Raw genomic sequence first — 23138 nt, forward strand, 5'->3', positions numbered from 1 at the left:
CTTTTCACATTCTCTCCTCAAGTAGTAGTAGATACCTGTTAGTTAGAAGAGTCATCAATGACTTCAATATGCATATTTGGCACAATAATCGTGGCTATACTCATTCTCAGCACTTCTCTCTTATAATTACAGCCACCAATCTTTCTGCTTTTCATAAAATAAATTACATATTTTGGACAAACATGCCAAAGGAAATGCCACCCAATAATTTTATAGTGGGGTATAACTACTAAACTACACTTACACAAATTAAATATCTTAAAAAATCTACAAGCATATAAAGAATCGAGAAATCACTCGCATAACCAAACATAAAATTTCTATAGCATCTGAAGCATATTGACATGTGAAGTAATACTAGCATTAAAGGGTGCAGCTCTGAACTCATGCTGGACCCAACATATTTACCAAATTTAGTTTATGGCACAAAATCAGCCGTTAACTTTACTTAACAAGTCTCTCTTTGATCATGTTCTCTTTTCACTGTACCATCGAACAGCATGCATTTTATGCTTTAATTCATCTTCCATTTTACTTCAAGTTTAAAAACCTCGTCAGCAATGTAACAAGATATCATTGATAAATCAGGGATTTTTGGTGTCTGACATGGTCTTGAAAAGGCGAAAAGACGTGGTCTTAAACTGGCTGGCCCGATTAATCTGATATTTATATAACTTAATATGATAAATGGGAAAGGCTAGAATACTAGATTTTTTTTTTTTTTTTTTTTTTTTCACACATACAGATGATATATCTAACTGGAAAGATTATCTTTGAGGATCATAAAATTGGCAGCTATTGTCCAGAGTAAAAAAGGCATTCTTCGTGTTTGGACTCAACTTGGAGACAGTTGCTCATGAAGGCGTGCTTTGATATTTTGTTGATGTTTAAATCTCCTTTTGTATCTGAACATCATTCTTGTTCTTAAAATAAGCTATTTCACCATAAAAGTTATCGGAAGCTATGATGAACTTTTGTTTCTTGTGAAACTTTGTGCAATTTGTATTACTGAAGCCGTGTTACATCATTTCAACTTTTGCATTTTTATTTTTATTTTACTAGCTTTATTCAAGTTGAGCATGCAATTGGACATCACGCTCTCAGTGTCCTTAAATTACCAAAGATTTAATCAGGACCAAAGCTGCATGTAATGAATGAATGAAAGGCTAAATTTTGGGCTACAAGCCCAGAACTGTTCTCTCACTCCCTTGCATGCACGCGCGCCCAAAGTACTATGTAATATTTAAAAAAAATTTGTTTCCCTTATATAAGGTATTCCCTGCGTGCGAAGCACATATTCAGTGATCTACATGAGTGACCTTGTTGTGGAGCTTGATATTCGAGGTACTTATTAGCTAAGCGTTTCATTATCTACAGTTTAGTGAGCATTTACAAGTGATTTATTTATTTATTTATTTTTGGATGTGTTCGAAATGGTTTCATTTTCCTACAGTCTTAGTATAATGTAATGTGGTTTGATGTGGTTGTCTTCATGAATATATCAGGACGGATATCAAATTCACAATGTACGAGATCTGGCGGGCTGACGCACTGTCCCACAAGTATTTGTGAATGGGAAACATATCAGTGGCAGTGATGGTTAGCCCTCTGCTCTCGTACATTTTTATGTCTCTCTTTCTCCTCAGGATTTGCTGTGAAACTTGCCATTCACATTGACTCTTTTTATGTTCTTTTTATTGTATTTTGATTATTATTCTATAATCAGATCTCAAAACTGCTGTCCGGAATGTTCACTTGCATAACCTTCTTAGGAGAAGATAATTAAATACTGGAAAGTTGAGAAACCTCAGCATCTTGGTTGGAGCTGCAAATGGTGATAACGAAGTTGGAGGTTGATGGTAATTTGTTGGGATTGTAACTTTGAACCAAACTTTAGAGCAAGATACTGATCTTGGCAGCTCATTGAAAACACCTAATTCATTTTGAGGTAGTGTTGACTTTGATCCACTTAATGGAAACCAGAGTTTCTGACTTAGTGTTGGCAATATGTATCATATGATAATTTAAATTTGGAGAAGACATTGCTACATCTTGAAATTCTTGCATACATCTTTCATATCTCTGTTTCTCCTTTTGTTTGTGTGTGTGTTCGTGTAAGATGGAGTAGGGTTGCTGGATTTGGATTAGTTGCTGCTATCATAAAACGAATTTCACACCTCTCCTGTACACTTCGGGTCCTGTATATTTTGCAACATATTTTCATCAAGGATGCAACATTAATGCTTCATATTACATCAACTTAGAACACTGTAATACGAATACCAGTTTTAATTGAAAACGCAACACATTTACATCATTGTTACATTTTCACTTGAATCATGCTAGTTCAGCCAAAAAATCAGCCAAATAGCAAACTGAATGGTTCAGTAGCCAATAGATGCATATGTGAGGGACCCACATGGGTCCCACACTAGTGCATCAAATGGCTATAAGCCCTCGGCCTTGTATTTCGATTGCTTGCTTCACTGAAACCATCGTTTTATTTCTCGATTTAATGTTGTTGGGTGAGAGTCAATTTAAATGCGTTGGAGGTATTGTGGCTTGTTCCACTTTACCATCAGTTTGTTTCTCGATTTAATGTTATAGGGTAAGTGTAAAGTTAAATGCATTGGAAGTATTGTACGAGTAGCTTGTTCCACTTCACCTTACTTGTAAAGGTATTGAACCAAAAGCTTTTAGTTGGCCTCACCTTTCATGGTATGTGTCAACAAAACAGGAAAGTTGGCAATAATCTTTTATGTATGCCCAAAAGCAGAGAGAGGACAAAGAGCAACTCAAAAGGAATATTTATACATATAGATTGAAGAACAATTGATCTTACATGTGTGTTGTGTATACCCTGTTTTCTAGTGAGTAATTTAAAAGCAATTGGTTTTGAGTTTGTAGAATCATAATCACAAGCATGGAATTGGAGGGTGAGGTGGAACTAGAAGAGAGTTTAGGTGAGCTGAGACAAAGTTTCAGGAGTGGAAGAACACGAAGCGCTTCATGGAGGAAAGCCCAGCTTGAAGCTATCCTAAAGCTCATCACTGATAATGAAGACAAGATTTTCAAAGCACTTCAACAAGATCTCGGAAAGCATCCCGTTGAAGCTTACTGTGACGAAGTATGTTTTCATTTTCTTTTTCCTTCCTGAAAGTGAACATTTCTAGCTAAGAAAATCGTAAAATTCTAATGAAGGGATCAATGATTCTTAGGTTTAAGATGATTGAAAGATACTGGTGAAAAAACTCAGGGTCAATGTTTTGAATATAATTCGGATTTTGGATCAACCAAACACAGTGCAATTTGAAAATACTTGTAAATATATATAATATCATGTACATACATGCACACAAAGTGTTGAGTAGGTCGGTCAAATATATATAAACATGTATATATCTAGACTTTACCGGGTAAAATTGGTACTAATTGTTAATTTCCTTTTCTTTTAAAAAATCATAAAAGACATGTATTACATTAATATCATGCCACATTGACCGTATGGAAGGAATCTTCTAAAAGACATGTAGTAATAAATGATGGATAATCTACGCATATATTTCATCAGCTCACTAGTGTTTGGTTTAAATTACTGTAGATTGGAGTTGTTGTTAAATCAGCCAACTATTCTTTGAGCTCTGTTGAGAAATGGATGGCCCCCAAAAAGGTATGTTGTTTGTTTTCTCTCTTTGCAACCATTGCCTTTATTTAACCCTTCTGCTTCTTTGAGCTCTGTGGATGCATTATTTTAGTTGGACTCTTGGCCAAAATAGCAGTATAAGATTTGGATGAAACTTGAGTTCAAGATTGAAATTAAAACCATTGCATTGATGGGAAAACAACTTGAATATGTTGTGGTAAAATTATTTAAAATGAAGTTGGAGTTTGACTTGTGTTTAGGATTCATTGGCTGTGTTTTCAGTATTCATTACTCATCCAATTGTGATCAATTTTTGTAGATAAATAGATATGGATTTCACTTATTTGACAAGAATGAAGTATGCTGTATATCAAAAATTCAAAGGTCGTGTTCATTCACCTAGCAGTTGAATTGAATGAGCATGCACCAGCTAGATATCATGCCTTGTGCTGAACTCATTCCGTTCCATCAAACGCTATTTCAGTAGATAAAATCTGTTTGAGGCCATATTCAGCTACTAATGATGCAATTTGGGCAGGGTCACATACCACTACTTTTCTTCCCAGCGAAAGGAGAAGTGTTGCCAGAACCGCTTGGCCTAGTACTCATATTTTCATGTTGGAACTTCCCCATCTGTGAGTGTAGACTCCAACTAATTATTGACAAATTATTGTGGTGATTCCTGAAACTTCTGAGCAGGCTAAGGAATTCACGACTTGCTATGCTATCATATAGCACTATTCTGCAATCAAATGTTGAAACTATATGGTTCTATAAAATTCCAAAATAATCACACCCTGTATATGCCTCACTAATAGTCTTTATGCCAAATTAAGTTAGCATGAATCATGAGTATACATATATCAGTTGTTGTCGGTATCTGCATATTGAGGCACCATCTCCTTGCATGCAGCATTGGCATTGGACCCATTGATAGGAGCAATATCTGCTGGAAACACAGCTGTCCTAAAACCTTCAGAGCTAGCCCCGGCATGCTCTTCATTCCTTGCTGATACAATCCCTCTTTACTTGGACAACAAAGCCATTAAAGTCATTGAAGGCGGGACAGATGTTGCTGAAAAACTACTACAGCAGAAATGGGACAAGATATTCTTCACAGGTATCACCTTCCAGCCTTACTTTTATTTGTATTTCTCTAATTAAGGAAAGCTTAGCAACCCTTTTCTATGTTGGCTACAATGAACTAAAGTTGAAGTGAATGAATTAGTTTTGTTGGATGAGTTTTGCTTCTTAACTGTATGGTCCATTAGAATGACAAATTTCGCCTTGATCGATGGTTTTTTAGGGAGTCCACGAGTGGGACAAATTGTCATGTCTGCAGCTGCGAAGCATCTAACCCCCGTCACTCTGGAGCTGGGTGGAAAATGTCCTCTAATACTCGACTCGCTCACAAACCTCTCGGATTTAAAGGTTGTGCACCTACTGCAGCATACTGTTTCAGAGATCAGAAAGATAAATTATTGTTTTAAACTGGTTAAACATGCTTTGCTTCTGTCTTGTGTTGATTTCAAGGTGGCTGCCAAAAGAATAGCTTGGGGAAAGTGGGGACCTTCCGGTGGCCAAGCATGTGTAGCAATAGATTATGTGCTTGTGGAACACAGATTTGCATCTCTTCTGGTACTAAAGATATCATTCAGTCTAGTACTTTTTTTTTTTTTTTTGGTATCATGTAGTTGTAAGATTTTAGAGTAGAATTATATCTATGAATACTTGTTTATTTTCAGATTGAATCATTGAAGGGGGCTATCAAGAAATTTTATGGTGATGACCCAACAAACTTGAAGTACCTCTCCAGAATTGTTAACAAGCACCACTTTGATAGACTGTGCAATCTTCTTGAAGATCCTAATGTCGAAGCTTCCATTGTTCATGGTGGTTCACTAGACAAAAACAATTTGTAACTTCTCTATGACCTTTCTCTAGTTCCAATTTCAATATTTGTATGATGAGATAGACCTCATGTACTCGTGTTCATGGTAAGCATCTTCCTGATATCTGTCAGCTAAACTTTTACAGGATCATCGAACCAACAGTCTTGCTAGATCCTCCGCTTGATGCTGAGATCATGACTGAAGAAATATTTGGCCCATTGCTTCCAATTATCACCGTAAAAAACAATGTACCCTTTATTGTTGTTATGAGATCTTCCAAGACCATTATCACATTATAATGTATTAATTCTTTATGCAGGTGAACAACATTCAGGAAAGCATTGAATTCATAAACTCGAAGCCTAAACCTCTTACCATCTATGGATTCACCAAGAATGAAGCATTAAAGAAACAGATTTTGACAGAAACATCATCAGGAAGTGTGGTTTTCAACGATGCCCTGGTTCATGTACTGTACTCTTTTGTTCCTTGTAAATGTGCACTTCTACAAAAATGTTAATAGTTCTCTAAAAGCTATCTTCAGAATTATTTGAAAAATTTTCAGAGAACTAAACCAAACAGACCCTTGATCACTTTCTTTGTTAACGTTGCAGTTTCTATGTGATGATCTACCGTTTGGAGGCGTTGGCCAGAGTGGTTTCGGGAGGTACCATGGGAAGTACTCTTTCGATACCTTCAGCCATGAAAAAGCAGTTCTGCAAAGAAGCTTCTTCCCCGATCTGGAGATTTTGTATCCTCCATTGAATGATTCCAAGTTACAATTCATCAGATTGGCTTACAAATTCGACTATGTTGGAATACTGCTACACTTTTTGGGCTTGAAGAAAACATTCACTTGAAGTGAATTACCTTAAAATCCAATGTCAAACTATAGTTTGAAACTTTGATAAGCATGTTCTGATATTGAATAAGTATGTGCCTGTACACAGATAAAAGGACATTCAAATTGACCCTTTTTATATTCTTATGGTTTTCTGTAATCAGATATCAAAACTGGTGTCCTGAATGGTCACTTGCATAACCTTCTTGGTTGGATCTGCAAATGGTGATAATGAAGTTGGAGGTTGATGGTATTTTGTAGGGACTCAAAACACCTGATTCACAGCTCTGCTTTACAAATTTTCATCATTTCAAATATGAGCAGAAGAAACTAGGTAAAAAATAGTTTTAAATTACCAATATATTAAATTATACAAAACATATTAAATTATTATTATTCTAAATTAAAACTCTTTCTTCCCTTCCCTCCTAACGAACACGGTAAACTGTAAACTTTTCTCCTCTTTCATCCAACTGAACAAAAAAAGAATATCACAATTTCTTCTCTGGATTGTATTATCAATCTTTTCTTCTTTTCCTTCTATTCAATTTATTTATTTATTTATTATTTTTTTATCTAAGCGAAACATTAATATAACATAATACATCAAGTTACAACACTAATACTATTAAATTAAAAATATAACATATTCATCATTGTTACATTTTCAATTGAATTAACAATCAGCCACAATTGCAAACTGAATGGTTCGGCAAAGCCAATGGATGCATTATTGGAGGACCCATATGGGTCCCACACTAGTGCATCAAATGGGGCTCTAATCCTCTTTATCTTGCACTTTTATGGCTTGTTTTACTAAAACAATTATTTTCTTTCTTAATTTTATTTTGTTGGGTGAGGGTCAATTTAAATACATTGGAGGTATTGTAGCTTGTCCCATTTTTCCGTCATTTTCTTTATCGATTTAATATTATAAGGTTAGGGTCAATTTAAATGCATTGGAGGTATTGTAACTTGTTTCACTTTACCTCATTTTCTTTCTCAATTTTATGTTGTTGGGTTAGTGTCAATTTAAATGCATTAGAGGTATTGTAGTTTGCCTCACTTTTCTATAATTTTTTTCCTCGATTTAATGTTGTCGGGTTAGTTTCAATTTTTAAAAAACACATAAACGAAACGGGTCATGGATGTGATACGACATGGACACGGCGGGACACGAGGAATTATATATATATATAATGTTATACTTTAAAATAATATTATGTTTTTTATCAACCTAATAGTGGGAAGAAAAAAAAAAAAATTGGGTTTTTTTAGGAAGAAGAAAGACGGTTTCCACAGCTTGTCAAAGATAATTTAGCAAGAATTTGAACCTTTGAACTAAAATATAAGCTTAAATATCTAATTGTTTAATATAAAATTGTTTTATTAAGTAATGATCATTATATTAATGAAAGCTATTAAAAACTCTTCATATTTACATTTTAACCTAATTTCCTTTCTAAAATTCTCTTAAAATCCCAAAGTACCTTACTTTAAAAATAATAATAATAAAATAAAAAATCCCCAACATATCAGTGTCAAAATATTCAAAAAAAAAAAAAAAAAAAATTAAAAAATCACACATTTTTGCTTATCCAACACGTATTTTGGCATGTCCGGCACACATCGGTGTTTGAGACGTGTGCAATACGAATTATTTCTCCTTTTAAGTGTATTCGTACTTTTTAGATCAATTTAAATGCATTGGAGATATTGTAGCTTGTCCCACTTTACCACCATTTTCTTTCTCAGTATATGTGTTACTGGCGAATGAGTCCTCCTTTCAAGGAGAAATTATTGTATGGACCAAGTCCATACACCTCACTTAGCTGAATTGGTGGACTACACCAATTAATTCTACACACATATAATAAAAAATTATTTTTATATTCAATTTGCCACATCAGCTTTGTAACATTTCTCTCCTCTTTCAGCCATTTTAGCGCGCCATTGTTTTATAGAGAGAAAGAGGAGAGAGGCTATTAGGTTTTGAACTTCTGATTCTTGTAGATTTTGTGGTTTGTAGTTGCGGAGAGAGAGAGAGAGAAGCAAGTTCAGAGTTGAGAACGAGAATAGAGATAGATGGAGCCGATTGGGGAGGCTGAAAAAGGAAAGAGATGTTGCAAAGCTGATGTGGCAAATTGAATATAAAAATATTTTTTTATTACATGTGTGTAGAATTAATTGGTATAGTCCACCAACTCAGCCAAGTGAGGTGTATCGACATACCCTTGAAAGGGATACAATAATTTATCCCTTTCAAGGGTATGTTGACAAAGCACTTCCGGACTACGAAGTGTTGGTTGGCTAGTGTCAATTTAAATGCAGGGCAGGTATTGATGTAACTTTTCCCAACTAAATGTTGTTGGTTTTAATATCAGTTTCTAAGAGCAAAGAAACACAGATACGCAAATATATATATATATATATATATATTACCTCCTTCCTATATTAGTTGTTTATTTTAAAAAATTTGACTCATTACAACCTTTTATTTTTGTGTCAATTGAGATCATATTTAGTCATATTTCTTTTATATACTTATATACTATCTATATCCCCATATTAAATGCCTACTTCTATAAATTTGACTCACAAAAAATTGTAAGTAGTATATATATATATATATATATATATATATGATGTTGTACGTTAAGAAATTAAGAGTAATATTATTTTTTATCAACCTAATAATGAAAACAAAATTGTGTTTTTTAAGGGGAAAAAATGATAGTAAGAGGGTTAAAAAATAGAAGAAAACAAAGAAACAAAGAGGATTAGGATTATGCTAGAAAAAGAATTAGTGCTTAGTTAGTGAGAATCATAGAAGAGAAAAGGTCCATGGAAGCAAGAGGAAAAAGGAAAAAGAGAGTAAAAAGAATTTTGTTGTGAAAGGGAAAGAAGAAGTAACTAGAGTTTATGAAGAAGAAGAAAGAAAACAGAAGAAGAAAGAGGAGAGAGAGAGAGAGAGAGAGAGAGAGAAACAATCCACCTTAAGCGAAGCTTGGTTAGTGAAGAACAAGAGAGTAAAAAATAATATTACAAGAGTTTAAACCTTTGAACTAAAATATAAGTATAAATACCTGATTGTTTGATATAAAATTGTTGGGAGGCAATATTTGCACTTCACTTTACTGCAATTGCACCCTTCTCGATCTTTTTATTTTTAAAAAAATGACAGACTATCCCTAAACTCATTAATGTATCATTCTTTATTTTATAGGATTAAATGTTCCGACACCCCTTCAAATTTGGGTTTATTATTCTCATATTAAACCTCAACTAAAACTGTTGTCGCACCACCATCAGGTTTGACTCTGACACCCCTTTTTAAAATTAATAAAATAAAATGCCTAAAATACCCTCCGTTGTTTCAAGTACTTTTTTACCCTTAATTTATTAGATCTGTATACACCTCTTTATGTTATTACCACTCGTCCACGTGTCAGCAGCCTTTTGGCTGTTGAACTTAATTTATATATATATATATATATTTTATTTCCAATTTTTTACTTTTTTTATTTTTTTTATTTGAAGTGTCTTTCTCTCTATATATATATGGGAATTGTGGAAAAATATTATATATGCATGTATGTAGCTTCATGCATTGGAGGTAATGTAGTTTGTCCCACTTTACCATCATTTTCTTTGACAGTTTAATGCTGTTGAGTAGGTGTGAATTTAAATGCGATGGAGGTATTGTAGCTTCTTCCCACTACCAGTTTAATGTTGTTGAGCTGGTGTGAATTTAAATGCGTATTGTAGCTTGTTCCCAGTACCGTCATTTTCTTTCTCGATTTAATGTTGTTGGGTTAGAGTCAATTTAAATGCATCGTACCGTATTGTAGCTTGTTCCACTTGACCAAGTAAGGTATAACCAAAAGCTTATTAGTTGGCCTCAGCTTTCATATATATGCCCAAAATACTATATATATATATATTGAAGATCAAATGATCTTACATGTGTGTGTAGAATCATAATCATAAGTATGGAATTGGAGGGTGAAGTGGGACTAGGTGAGCTGAGACAATGTTTCAGAAGTGGAAGTACAAGAAGCGTTTCATGGAGGAAAGCCCAGCTTGAAGCTATCCTAAAGCTCATCACTGACAACGAAGACAAGATGTTCAAAGCCCTTCAACAAGATCTTGGAAAGCATCCCGATGAAGCTTACCGTGATGAAGTTAGTGTTTTTTTTTTTTTTTTCTTTTTTTTTTTTTTTTCATGAAAGTACAGCACACCAAATGAGTTCGAATCCTCTGCAGTATGACACGCGTGTTGTACTACAGTGGATGGCCATGATCACTCAAACGTCTGATTGTGCCACACGTGTGAGGGGGATCGTGGTTGTCCAGTATTGTCAGTGACAAATCCAAAGAATTGTATGAACGGGAGAGGCCTTGAACAATAATAAAATATTATAAGGTATCACCATAAATTGAGTAGGGGTATTTTTACAATTTTCACAAAAAACATAGGTAATTTTGTAAATAAAAAAATTGTCTGCACCCACTCAATTTTTGGTGCTACCTATCGTATATTGTTATTGTTCAAGCCCGCCTCCTCTCGTACAATTCTCTGGGTTCGTCACTGATAGTACTGGACGGCCACGATCCCTTGTGAGTGATCATGGCCGTTCACTACAGTACAACACGCTTGCTGTAAAGGGATCGATAAAAGATTGATAATCTACTCGCATGTTGTAAAGGGACCGATAATCTACCCATTTATTTCATCATCTCATTAGTGTTTGGGTTATATTACTGTAGATTGGAGCAGTGGTTAAGTCAGCCAACAATTCTTTGAGCTCCGTTGAGAAATGGATGGCCCCCCAAAAGGTGTGTTGTTTGTTTTCTGTCTTTTCAGTCATTGCCTTTATTTAAGTACCCCTCTGCTTGTTTAACATGGTATAAAATTAGTATGAAACTTGAGAGTTCAAGAGTGAAATTAAAACCAATGCATGGATGGAAAAACAACTCAGAATATGTTGTGGTAAAATTATTCAAAATGAAGTTGGAATTCAACTTGTGTTCAGGATTCACTGGCTGTGTTTTCAATATTCATTAGTCACCCAATTATCATCATATTTTGAAGATATATAGATTTGGATTTCACTTGTTTGACAAGAATGAAGTACATTGTGTATCAAAAATTCAAAGGTTGTGTTCGTTCCTTCCTTGTGCTGAACTCATTCGTGTTCATCAAACGCTATCTAAGTCGATAAAAATCTGTTTTTTAGGCCATATTTCAGCTACTAATGATGCAATTTGGGCAGGTTCGCATACCAGTACTTTTCTTCCCAGCAAAAGGTGAAGTGTTGCCTGAACCGCTTGGCCTAGCACTCATTTTTTCATCTTGGAACTTCCCCATTTGTAAGTATATATACTCTTAACAAATTATTCAATATGAAACTATATGATTAATTGTATTGTATTAGTATATAAATTCATAACAATCACACCTATGTCTATGCAGTATCGGCATTGGACCCATTGATAGGAGCGATATCTGCAGGAAACGCAGCAGTTCTAAAACCTTCAAAGCTAGCCCCGGCATGCTCTTCGTTCCTTGCTAATACAATCCCTCTTTACTTAGACAACAAAGCCATTAAAGTCATTGAAGGCGGGGCAGACATTGCTGAAAAAGTACTTCAGCAGAAATGGGACAAGATATTCTTCACAGGTATATATATGCATTTCTCTAATCAAGTAAACAACCACCCTTTTCTTTGTTGCCTACAAAGAACTAAAGTTGAAATTTTGAAATATTGTTTTTAGGGAGTCCGCGAGTGGGAAGAATTGTCATGTCTGCAGCTGCAGAGCATCTAACACCGGTCACTCTAGAACTGGGCGGAAAATGTCCTATAATACTCGACTCCCTCACAAACCTCTCAGATATACAGGTTTGTGCGCGTGTAGCGTAGTGTTTCAGAGATAAGAAAGACAAATTTATGTTTTAAACTCGTTAAATCTTGCTTTTCTTATGTCTTCTTGTGTTGATTTCAATTTCAAGGCGGCTGTCAAAAGAATTGCGCAGGGAAAGTGGGGACTCTGCAGTGGCCAACCACGTATAGGAATAGATTATGTGCTTGTGGAACACAAATTTGCATCTCTTCTGGTACTAATGATATCATTTTGTCTAGTACTGTAACGACCCTAGCTGATGTCAAAATTTTAAAAAAAATTGGCATAACCTCCCCTAAAAATGGGCCTACCACAACCTGTTTAAATGAATTTTTTAACCTTTCCCAGCATAATAAACATATAATACATTCTAACATCCCTTTAATCCATTCACCATGCCTTAACTTAGTTCCTCTCATGGTGGAATATCCACACACCAATTAATCTAAACTATCATAATTACAGTCTCAAAATACATGGTTGAGATTTAAAGTCCCTGTCTTATAACGTTACATGATACAATTGCATGGAAATATATATACCATAATTCCATTAGTTTCATTTACATCAAACAAAAGATAAGTTCGTTCTTAAGTTACAAGGTCATGAATACTAACTTAATTACATTTCCACAACTATGAATATACATAGAATGGTCAAAATACAAAATAGCAAACAACCTTCTAACAACTTTTAAGCTTGAGGTGGATTGTCGTCCACCGGTTCATTTCCAAGACCTGAAAAAATATATATATAAATATATGGGGTGAGCAAATTGCTCAGTAGGTGGCACCTAAAACACGCATCTTGTGTCCCCGTGAACCCAAATAAGGAATAGGACAATAGGAATCGGGGTCATACTGTGTAGGAAAAATACAACATAACATACAGTTTCAACACAATCAATATGGAGCAATGAAATGCGGTGCATGTTAATGTCACTCCCCATTTTCAACAATTCAAATCCACCAATTTCAAACTGTTAATGTAACCCCCTTTGGTGACTCCACAGCGCCAAGAGAAGGATTGGCTACTGTCCCTGACCTTTGGTGACTCCGCAGCGTCATTATGGGCCCAGATAGCTCAACCACGCTAGGGCAATCTCCCTAGTTCCCTCTAGGTTACATTAACCTACCGGCCCATTGGTGACTCCGCAGCGACCGAGTTTTCTCAAAACTCTTTTTCATCAAAACTTGTTTCCCCCAAAAGTTTCCCTTTTTGTATCAAACAATTTCTTTCCCATTTTGATACCCAATGACATGCATGATTATCATATGCTTTCATGATGCCATAATACATGAAAGATTCATACAATACACAATTTAACATGCTCCCATTCAACAATTTTCAAAGAAATTACTAGCACCATAAGCATAATGGAAGCTACACATAGACATGCTTTCCATATAACAAATTCTACCAAGATATAAACACTGAAGCATGTAAAATCAACATCTAAGCATGTTCGTCTCACAAAACCACATATACACATAAACATGAATCTCATTTACAAAACCAAATCATTATTAGAGGTAATCAACTCAATTAAGCATGTTAAGCATCAATTAACAAGGATTAATTCACTAGGGGGCAAGAACTCATGGATTAGAAACCCCTACCTCTTAGAATTGCGAAAACCCTCAAAATGGGTCCAAATTTCGAAGTCTCTAGGGAGCACCAAAACTGAAATTGCTTGTACCCACGTGTAAAGTTCGTCGTGCTCTCCGTTTTGCCTCAAACGGCACTTAAATCTACCATGTAATGAGAGAGAAATCAAGATCCAAAGTTTGGCTTCCAAAAGAAAAAAAAAAAATGAAAGGAAATGAGGGAGAGAGAGGAAGAAACGGGGAAAGAGAAAAATGAGAGAGAAGGAGTGGTCTTTAAACCACTAATGCATTAGTGGTGGGTCCCTCCACTTCAAATTTTGATTTTCCATTATTCTTTTGTCACAAAATTCTACACCACATAACATGTACAATGCACCACATGCATATACCACTTAGTCCACATGAATTTAAATGTACCAATTGCAATTGGACCAAACCACAATCCGTACGCAAAACGTGAAATGACATAAATACCTTTGCGGTAACAAAATTTTCAGAAAATTAAAAAATGGCAAAAAAAAATCGGAAACGTCACAATCTACCTTCCTTAAAGAGATTTCATCCTCGAAATCTACCCTCCTTAAAGAAAAGGCTCCTAACCACAGTCTTTCAGAGAACTCCTCACAAAATCCCAAGACTAATAACTCAACAACCATATTGCCTTTGACACTAGCGTCAACAGGCAATCACACATTGCCGCCAAAAAACTCAATGATCACCACTCCCATGAGGGAACTCATCACTCATAACGTCATGCACAAAACCCGCTGAATCCTATACTCGACTTAAGACCAACACCGGTCTCCTCTACACTGCTACATAATACTTCGGAGCTCGAAGAAGAATGGTCACAAGACCCTGGAACATGACAACATCCTATCACACTCATCCTTCTAAAGGGCAACTCAGACCCCAAATGAGAAACCTCATCCAGCACACAATCAAACTCAAACCCAATCTACACGTCATTGTCCAATCCAATACTCGTCATCTAACATACGGCTATACTCCTATAAAATCATACAATGACCACCAACGACACTAACCGATAATTATAATACTGGTCAACTTCAAGATAACTAAATGATGAATTCCCCAACAATCATACAATCATGAGTCACCAAAACAATAAGATGTACTACTCTGAATTCTGAACACAAATCCTCAAAACGAGGTTCTCTATAATCAATGATTGTACCACTAACCCGTTATCAAACACCCAATACCACCTAACACCTTCCGTCACCCAAGATAAATCAGGTAAGTCCACATTGCCACACCAACACAACATACAATACCATACTCTCACTATCACTAACAAGTCGGAACGATCATTGACCTTGACCCGATATCGTGCCAAAGAAGGATTGATTCAGGAGAAATGGTTGGCCAGGCCACTCTCATCCTCAATCTGATCTCGACATAGATATCGTTCCTATCATCAGGTCTAAACCTCAAACACAACCCTAAACAGTCCACAAAACAACTATAAGATCCACTCCCTAACCAATCCATCACTCTACGTAACCTCGACCGCCATACAACCACATACCAGCTTTAAAGATCCTAATCGCACTTTAATCACACAACCCTTAACAAGCGGGAAACAAAACGACCCCAAACATCACAATTACCAATCAGCACAAAAGATCACAGTCTCCTTATAGCACCTATATCAGGTAAACAACTCAATATCACCATTTGGTTTAATTCTTACCTCTTCAAAACACTCAATGCGATCTCTCATGCCTGAAACCTCAAAACCAAAGTCAATTATCCCTATTATTCTCCAATGGAATCCCATAATCATTTTCTAGTTGTATAACACCCAAGCAATACGAACATTTATCCTTAAGTCACTACTAAAATCAATCACCATTCGAATACATGAGTCATATCACATCACTTAATTATTCTCAAATTGCAATTCATGACACATTCCCTAGCCACCACCGCGAATAACAAACATTAGAATTACAAACCTCATTTGGCAACTCGTGCTTCAAATTCTACCAGTCAAAACCATCCTCAAAACAAGGACTACAAAACTAAGGCTATACCTCCCTCCGTGGAAGTAAGTCAACCCCTTCAATCAAAACCTCAATCGACGAACTCTAACAAAGTAACACTTACTCGCAATTCCGTCCTTCTACGGATGCATACAACTCCTAGACAGAGACAAGACTCACAACAAACGACGTCCTTGCCAGGACTATAACAACAGAAGAGTAACAAACCCCGCTCTCACAAAAGACCAACAACTCGCACCTGTATGCACCCGACACCCTATTACACGTTACTCATCAACTGTCCAACCATGGACCCCCACTCGCTCCTGAGATGAAATGAACTTCCTATGCACTAGGAAAAGAACCGACTAGTAACACACAGAGAACTACGAACACCAATCTAGGCGACCTCGCCACAAATAAACCGTCACGCTCTATTAACACAAATACCTCGCACACACTACGCTAACCAAAATTAACCAGATAAAAGCACCAACGCCCTTAACATACTAAAACTAGGAAACATTGTTGTAAGTTGGACACCGCGTCCCCTCCTACCCGATAATCTCCAAATGAGAAACTCTGTGAAATATAACGACACCTGATCACCTGTTCCACCTCTACCCTTTTGAAGTTGACACTGCCTTAATCACCATGTACACAAACCTGTGACCTCAATCACAACGACATTATGACTTGTCAAAGAAAATGGTGCCTATCTAGCAACACCGTCCTCACTGACCCCAACGTTCACACCATCCATAATTGCCTCAACTGGCACACAATCCATCACCTACCTGACAACACACAACAAACGACTCGTAATTTCCAAACTACATTTGGATTATATCTTAAACCACTCTGCTCATTAGCACCAAGCATCACACTAAAACACCATAATGCCCCTACTGCCACTTATTCCAACCATAGTTCTATCATATCCTCCCACTGGACCATCGAACCACAATTATAAGATTATTCCTTAAATATCCTTAAGACAATATCATCATAACAAAAGAACAAACATTACTCTCGATACTCCTCATAATGATCATTATATATATATCCCTAAAAAAAAACCTCAATACGGCAATGCCATGCCAACAAATCCTCAAACAAAATGAGCACAAGATCCGGAATGCTCAACACCCACTTGTCTCCTTAGAATCATCTACAATACAATCATTCACGAATGCTTAATCGACCACCTAACCTATTGCTTCTAAGGTGATTGACATGACTAAGCAAGAAAATTTCATGTCCTAAGTTCAACATCATTACCACTACCATCACCATCTCCATTACTCGTTAATCCGAACAATCACCAAGGAAAACACTAATGAAATACTATAAACAATTGTCATTACATACCTTCATCCACAGGAGGTCTCTCTGGTGACTCAATAGGAGAAACAACTGGAATGGCTACACGACCCTGAGTCTCCCATTCCTGTGACTCCCCAAGCTGAACACCGATCTATGATACTGAAGGTCGAGTCGGTCCTTGCTCTGAACCTACCTCGCCAACTGGAATTCCACCTCTTTTGGGACAATCCTTGTTCCTATGGTCTAGCTAACCACACACAAAACAGACTCCAGAACTGGGCCGATCCCAAGGGCACTCCGCTCTCAAATGACCAATTTGCTTGCACTTATAGCAAGCCTTCTCGACTTTAGAGGATGTCCCCGGCAGTGAAGCAAAAACAGCAGGAGAATAAGAAGAATCACCCTTTAACATTTTCCGTACATGACTCTCACACGACATCTCCCTTTCCTTAACCTGTTTCTAAAAATCTCCACCTCTTGATCCATCCATAACCCCTGTTCTCACTGACTGTGCCATCAACCTCTGGGTCTCTATGACTACTGTACGTACAAAGTTTGTCATAGCCTCAACCAAATTCTTAACCAAAAGATCCCAATCAAGGAACTCATCCTACTCCCCATCATCATCTGCTTCTCTACGTCTCTTCAGAGGCATGATTATAAGAATAGAAAGAAGGAGGTCAAATACAACACAATCATACAACCCTGACTCAAAGCTTTGAACATTCACACACAATAAGGGCACCTAGCCATAAAATATGAACCCGTTCTACAGTCGTGCTCAGGATGACTACACACCAAATAGCTCAATCCACGAGCTAGAAGCCCACGCCATCCGTTCGATAAAAACTAGCTCCCAACAACCCTGGAGCTACCGAGCTCCTCGCCATCTCAGGTCAAACTCACACAACCGTCAACGCCGTGACAATTACCCCAACGTACTAGCGATCATTCCAATGCTTAACCTTATTACTACTACATAAGGATATGGACACATACACATATGCGAGGTGGATGAAACTTACAATACCATCGTTATAAACAATACTACACGAACCGTGCCTACTACTTGCCATTGCCATAATTCTCATACTTATCATCATAACAAGATCAACAAGTCTTTAATCCTCATCATGGTGATAATATGCATTATTTTAAACATATAAACATGTGATCACATAGCAATTAAGCAGGTAAGTAAGGAAGCATGCTTCTTAAACAGTTAAACACTTTATCATGTAACACACAGGCATGTAAACAATTTAGCATGCTCTTTCAAATATCAAAACACATAACAATTAATCTCATATGCAATGCAAACGACTTCCCATGCAATCCTATATAGGCCTCTACCCGTCGTCCTAAGGTTATTGAACCATCGCTCTGATACCATCTTTGTAACGACCCTAACTGATGCCAAAATTTAAAAAAAAATTAGCATAACCTCCCCTAAAAATGGGCCTACCACAACCTGTTTAAATGAATTTTTTAACCTGTCCCAGTACAATAAACATATAATACATTCTAACATCCCTTTCATCCATTCACCATGCCTTAACTTAGTTCCTCTCATGGTGGAACATCCACACACCAATTAATCTAAATTATCATAATTACAGTCCCAAAATACATGGTTGAGATTTAAAGTCCCTGTCTTACAACGTTACATGAAAAAAATTACATGGAAATATATATACCATAATTCTATTAGTTTCATTTACATCAAACAAAAGATAAGTTCGTTCTTAAGTTACAAGGCCATGAATATTAACTTAATTACATTTCCACAACTATGAATATACATAGAATGGTCAAAATACAAAATAGCAAACAATTTTCTAACAACTTTCAAACTTGAGGTGGATTGTCGTCCACCGGTTCATTTCCAAGACCTGAAAAAAAAAATAATATATATATATGAGGTAAGCAAATTGCTCAGTAGGTGGCACCTAAGACATGCATCTTGTGTCCCCGTGAACCCAAACAAGGAATAGGACAATAGGAATCGAGGTCAAACTATATAGGAAAAATACAACATAACATACAGTCTCAACACAATCAATATGGAGCAATGAAATGCAGTGCATGTTAATGTCGCTCCCCATTTTCAACAATTCAAATCCACCAATTTCAAACTGTTAATGTAACCCCCTTTGGTGACTCCGCAGCGCCGAGAGAAGGATTAGCTACTGTCCCTGACCTTTGGTGACTCTGCAACGTCATTATGGGGTCCAGATAGCTCAACCACGCTAGGGCAATCTCCCTAATTCCCTCTAGGTTACATTAACCTACCGGCCTGTTGGTGACTCCGCAGTGACCGGGTTTTCTCAAAACTTTTTTTCATCAAAACTTGTTTCCCCCAAAAGTTCCCCTTTTTGTATCAAATAATTTCTTTCCCATTTTGATACCCAATGACATGCATGATCATCATATGCTTTCATGATGCCATGATACATGAAAGATTCATACAATACACAATTTAACATGCTCCTATTCAACAATTTACAAAGAAATTACTAGCACCATAAGCATAATGGAAGCTACACATAGACATGTTTTCCATATAATAAATTCTACCAAGATATAAACACTGAAGCATGTAAAATCAACATTTAAGCATATTTGTCTCACAAAACCACATATACACATAAGCATGAATCTCATTTACAAAACCAAACCATTATTAGAGGTAATCAACTCAATTAAGCATGTTAAGCATTAATTAACAAGGATTAATTCACTAGGGGGCAAGAACTCGTGGATTAGAAACCCCTACCTCTTAGAATTGCGAAAACCCTCAAAATGGGTCCAAAATTCGAAATCTCTAGGGAGCACCAAAACTGAAATTGCTTGTACCCACGTGTAGAGTTCGTCGTGCTCTCCGTTTTGCCTCAAACGGCACTTAAATCTACCATGTAATGAGAGAGAAATCAAGATCCAAAGTTTGGCTTCCAAAAGAAAAGAAAAATGAAGGGAAATGAGGGAGAGAGAGGAAGAAACGGGGAGAGAGAAAAATGAGAGAGAAGGAGTGGTCTCTAAACCACTAATGCATTAGTGGTGGGTCCCTCCACTTCAAATTTTGATTTTCCATTATTCTTTTGTTACAAAATTCTACACCACATAACATGTACAATGCACCACATGCACATACCACTTAGTCCACATGAATTTAAATGTACCAATTGCAATTGGACCCAACCATAATCCCGTACGCAAAACGTGAAATGACATAAATACCTCTGCGGCAACAAAATTTTCAGAAAATTAAAAAATGGCAAAAAAAATAGGAAACGTCACAAGTACATTTTTTTTTTTTAAAGAGTAGAATTATTTCTATGACTACTTGTTTATTTTTAGATTGACTCATTGAAGAGGACTATGAAGAAGTTTTATGGTGATAATCCAAAAAGCTTGAACAACCTCTCTAGAATTGTCAACAAGCACCACTTTGATAGACTGCACAATCTTCTTGAAGATCCTAATGTTGGAGCTTCCATTGTTCATGGTGGTTCACTAGACGAAGAGAATTTGTAACTACTCTGCAACCTTTATCGAGTTCCAATTTCAGTATGTTTTTCATGGTAAGAAGATTCCTGATATCTCTGTCTGCTGAACTTTTTACAGGATCATCGAACCAACAATCTTGCTGGATCCTCCACTTGATGCTGAGATCATGACTGAGGAAATATTTGGCCCATTGCTTCCAATTATCACTGTAAGAAAAAACAATGTACCATTTATTGTTGTTGTCATGAGATTTTCCTAGACCACTATCACTTTAGAATGTGTTTATTCTTTATCATGCAGTTGAACAAGATTCAGGACAGCATTGAATTCATAAACTCGAGGCCTAAACCTCTTACCTTGTATGCATTCACCAAGAATGAAGCATTCAAGAAACAGATTTTGACAGAAACATCATCTGATACTCTGGTTTTCAACGATATCTTCGGTCAAGTACTGTCACTCTTTTGTTCCTTGTACATGTCTACTTCTAGAAAAAAAGTTACGGGTTTGCTTGGTTTGTTCCTCAGAAAACAGAAAACTATTTTCGAACTATAAAAAGCAGTTATCTAAAAACAAGTCTTTTATAACTGAGTTTTCGGAAAACTGAATTAAGTAGAGTTTTTGTACAGTTTTCTGATTTTCAGTTCTCTCTGAAGATAGTTGAAAATAGACACTTGATCAGTTTGCTTGTTAACATTGCAGTTTCTATGTGACGCACTACCATTTGGAGGCGTTGGCCAGAGTGGTATTGGGAGGTACCATGGGAAGTACTCTTTCGAGACCTTCAGCCATGAAAAGCCCGTTCTGCATAGGAGCTTCTTCCCCGATATGGAGATGTTATATCCTCCATTGAATGATTCCAAGTTACAATTCCTCAGATTGGCTTACAAATTCGACAATGTTGGAATACTGCTACACTTTTTGGGCTTGAAGAAAACATTCACTTGAAGTGAATTACCTTAAAATCCAATGTCAAACTATAGTTTGAAACTTTGATAAACATGTTCTGATATTGAATAAGTATGTGTCTGTAGAAGACAACAATAAAAGGGCAATCCATTATGTACTTTCTTAGCATAATGCACTCTTGATATTTAGGTATTTATATGGCAGAGTGCTGAACATTATATATATTACTAGTTTGAAATTCATAAAAACATCTGAAAGTGAGGTGTTGAACTGCATTTACCTTTCTACAAATGAAAAGTTCTTGAATAAACAGAGAAGTTATTTGAGTGCAATCACAGAACTGCTGTCTTTCACTAGCAAATTGCTACCATGTTAGAGACGAACTGTTTTAAGCCAATCCATAAACATGGATGCCAAAAGTTAGAGCTCAATCCCCATTCCCACTATAATAGGAAATGACAGGCACCTCATCTTAGAATACATAAAAATGATATATATATATATATATATATATATATTTAATATAAATTGAACAATATCTCAATATATATATGCAGGATCGATATATGAACAAATTTAAACAAGAGTTGAACAGACTTACAGAAAACTTTCTTTATTAAGCTTTCAAGCTAGAGAAATATTACAAAAGAGAGAAGAGAAAAATTGAAGTACATTGAAGGGAAACTTTGCCCTCTATTTATACATAAAATGGACTTGAAATTAACATTTTGAAGTTCGCATAGTGCATGGGATCGTGTGCTGGAATAATGCAGTCGGTCGGCCCACCACTAAGTGTTGTCTCCTTATCTGATGGAAAGTAGTCATCTGATGAAGGACATACTGTAGAACCAAAGACTTTTGGGTAAAGTTCTTTGGCTGCTTCTGTCGGTAGGATAAGAGGAATCTTTACTTTTTGGGTGGATTCATCTTGTCCCTCAAGTGACTGGTGAGAGAGTCCCAATAGTCTGCTACTGTAGGCTCATCTTCAGAATTAAGATCTTCATTGGGATCCTGTGCATAACCTGCTAGACAGGAAAACTGATTTCCGTCTTGACTGGTCTGGCTAGAGACTGATACCATGGATGCATCATCTCGTACTGTAGGGGTGGAGGACTCAAAAGATTTAACAAATTTGGTCCTCATAAAATCCATGCATTTAACCATTAAATCAGCTTCGGTAATTAATGGTTGTTGTTTTCTGATCATATCTTTAACAAGTTCAAATGGGTTAAAGATTTCGGGTTCTGGAATAGTTAACTTTGGAATCTTATCCATGTATTCCATTGTTTTCTTTCTGATCTGATGGAGGAGGGCTTGGATAGGTTCTTGAGTCATGCCTGACCACCATCTGTAATAAAAGATCCTCTGGAGGACCGGTAACTTGTCAGTGGTATAACCACATTGGAAATCCCATTTCCAAATCCAAGGGATTCCAAATTCAGTAAAGAACAATAGGGTGGATTTCCCTACAGGAATATTATCCTGTCCCCGTAATTGAGG

At 36.4% G+C, this 23138-nt stretch overlaps 2 protein-coding genes across 4 annotated transcripts; both read left to right on the top strand.

Annotated features, from left to right (window-relative positions):
• The first annotated feature begins 2923 nt into the window (after positions 1-2923).
• Positions 2924-6613, top strand: LOC132316333 (aldehyde dehydrogenase family 3 member F1-like). Its single transcript, XM_059814827.1, has 10 exons — positions 2924-3127; positions 3602-3670; positions 4182-4278; positions 4557-4763; positions 4950-5074; positions 5177-5281; positions 5389-5561; positions 5681-5771; positions 5855-6004; positions 6150-6613. The coding sequence occupies exons 1-10, from the start codon at positions 2924-2926 to the stop codon at positions 6393-6395; spliced, it is 1467 nt and encodes a 488-aa protein (XP_059670810.1). The 3' UTR covers positions 6396-6613.
• A 3610-nt stretch (positions 6614-10223) lies between these two features.
• On the top strand, positions 10224-21860 carry LOC132266633 (aldehyde dehydrogenase family 3 member F1-like). Of its 3 annotated transcripts, none has more exons than XM_059767560.1 (10): positions 10224-10560; positions 11147-11215; positions 11617-11749; positions 11853-12059; positions 12155-12279; positions 12390-12494; positions 20580-20752; positions 20847-20937; positions 21030-21179; positions 21432-21860. In XM_059767560.1, exons 1-10 carry the CDS (start codon positions 10369-10371, stop codon positions 21675-21677), a joined length of 1491 nt encoding a protein of 496 aa, XP_059623543.1. In that variant the 5' UTR covers positions 10224-10368; the 3' UTR covers positions 21678-21860. The 3 variants fall into 3 exon arrangements, with proteins under 3 accessions (XP_059623543.1, XP_059623545.1, XP_059623544.1); XM_059767561.1 differs by having other exon boundaries at positions 10225-10560; positions 11653-11749; XM_059767562.1 differs by lacking the exon at positions 12390-12494.
• Positions 21861-23138: the final 1278 nt, after the last annotated feature.

Source organism: Cornus florida, unplaced genomic scaffold (assembly GCF_030987335.1).
Source record: "Cornus florida cultivar Cherokee Brave unplaced genomic scaffold, ASM3098733v1 CherokeeBrave_3.0.0_Hap2_Chr07, whole genome shotgun sequence".
Lineage (NCBI taxonomy): Eukaryota > Viridiplantae > Streptophyta > Magnoliopsida > Cornales > Cornaceae > Cornus > Cornus florida.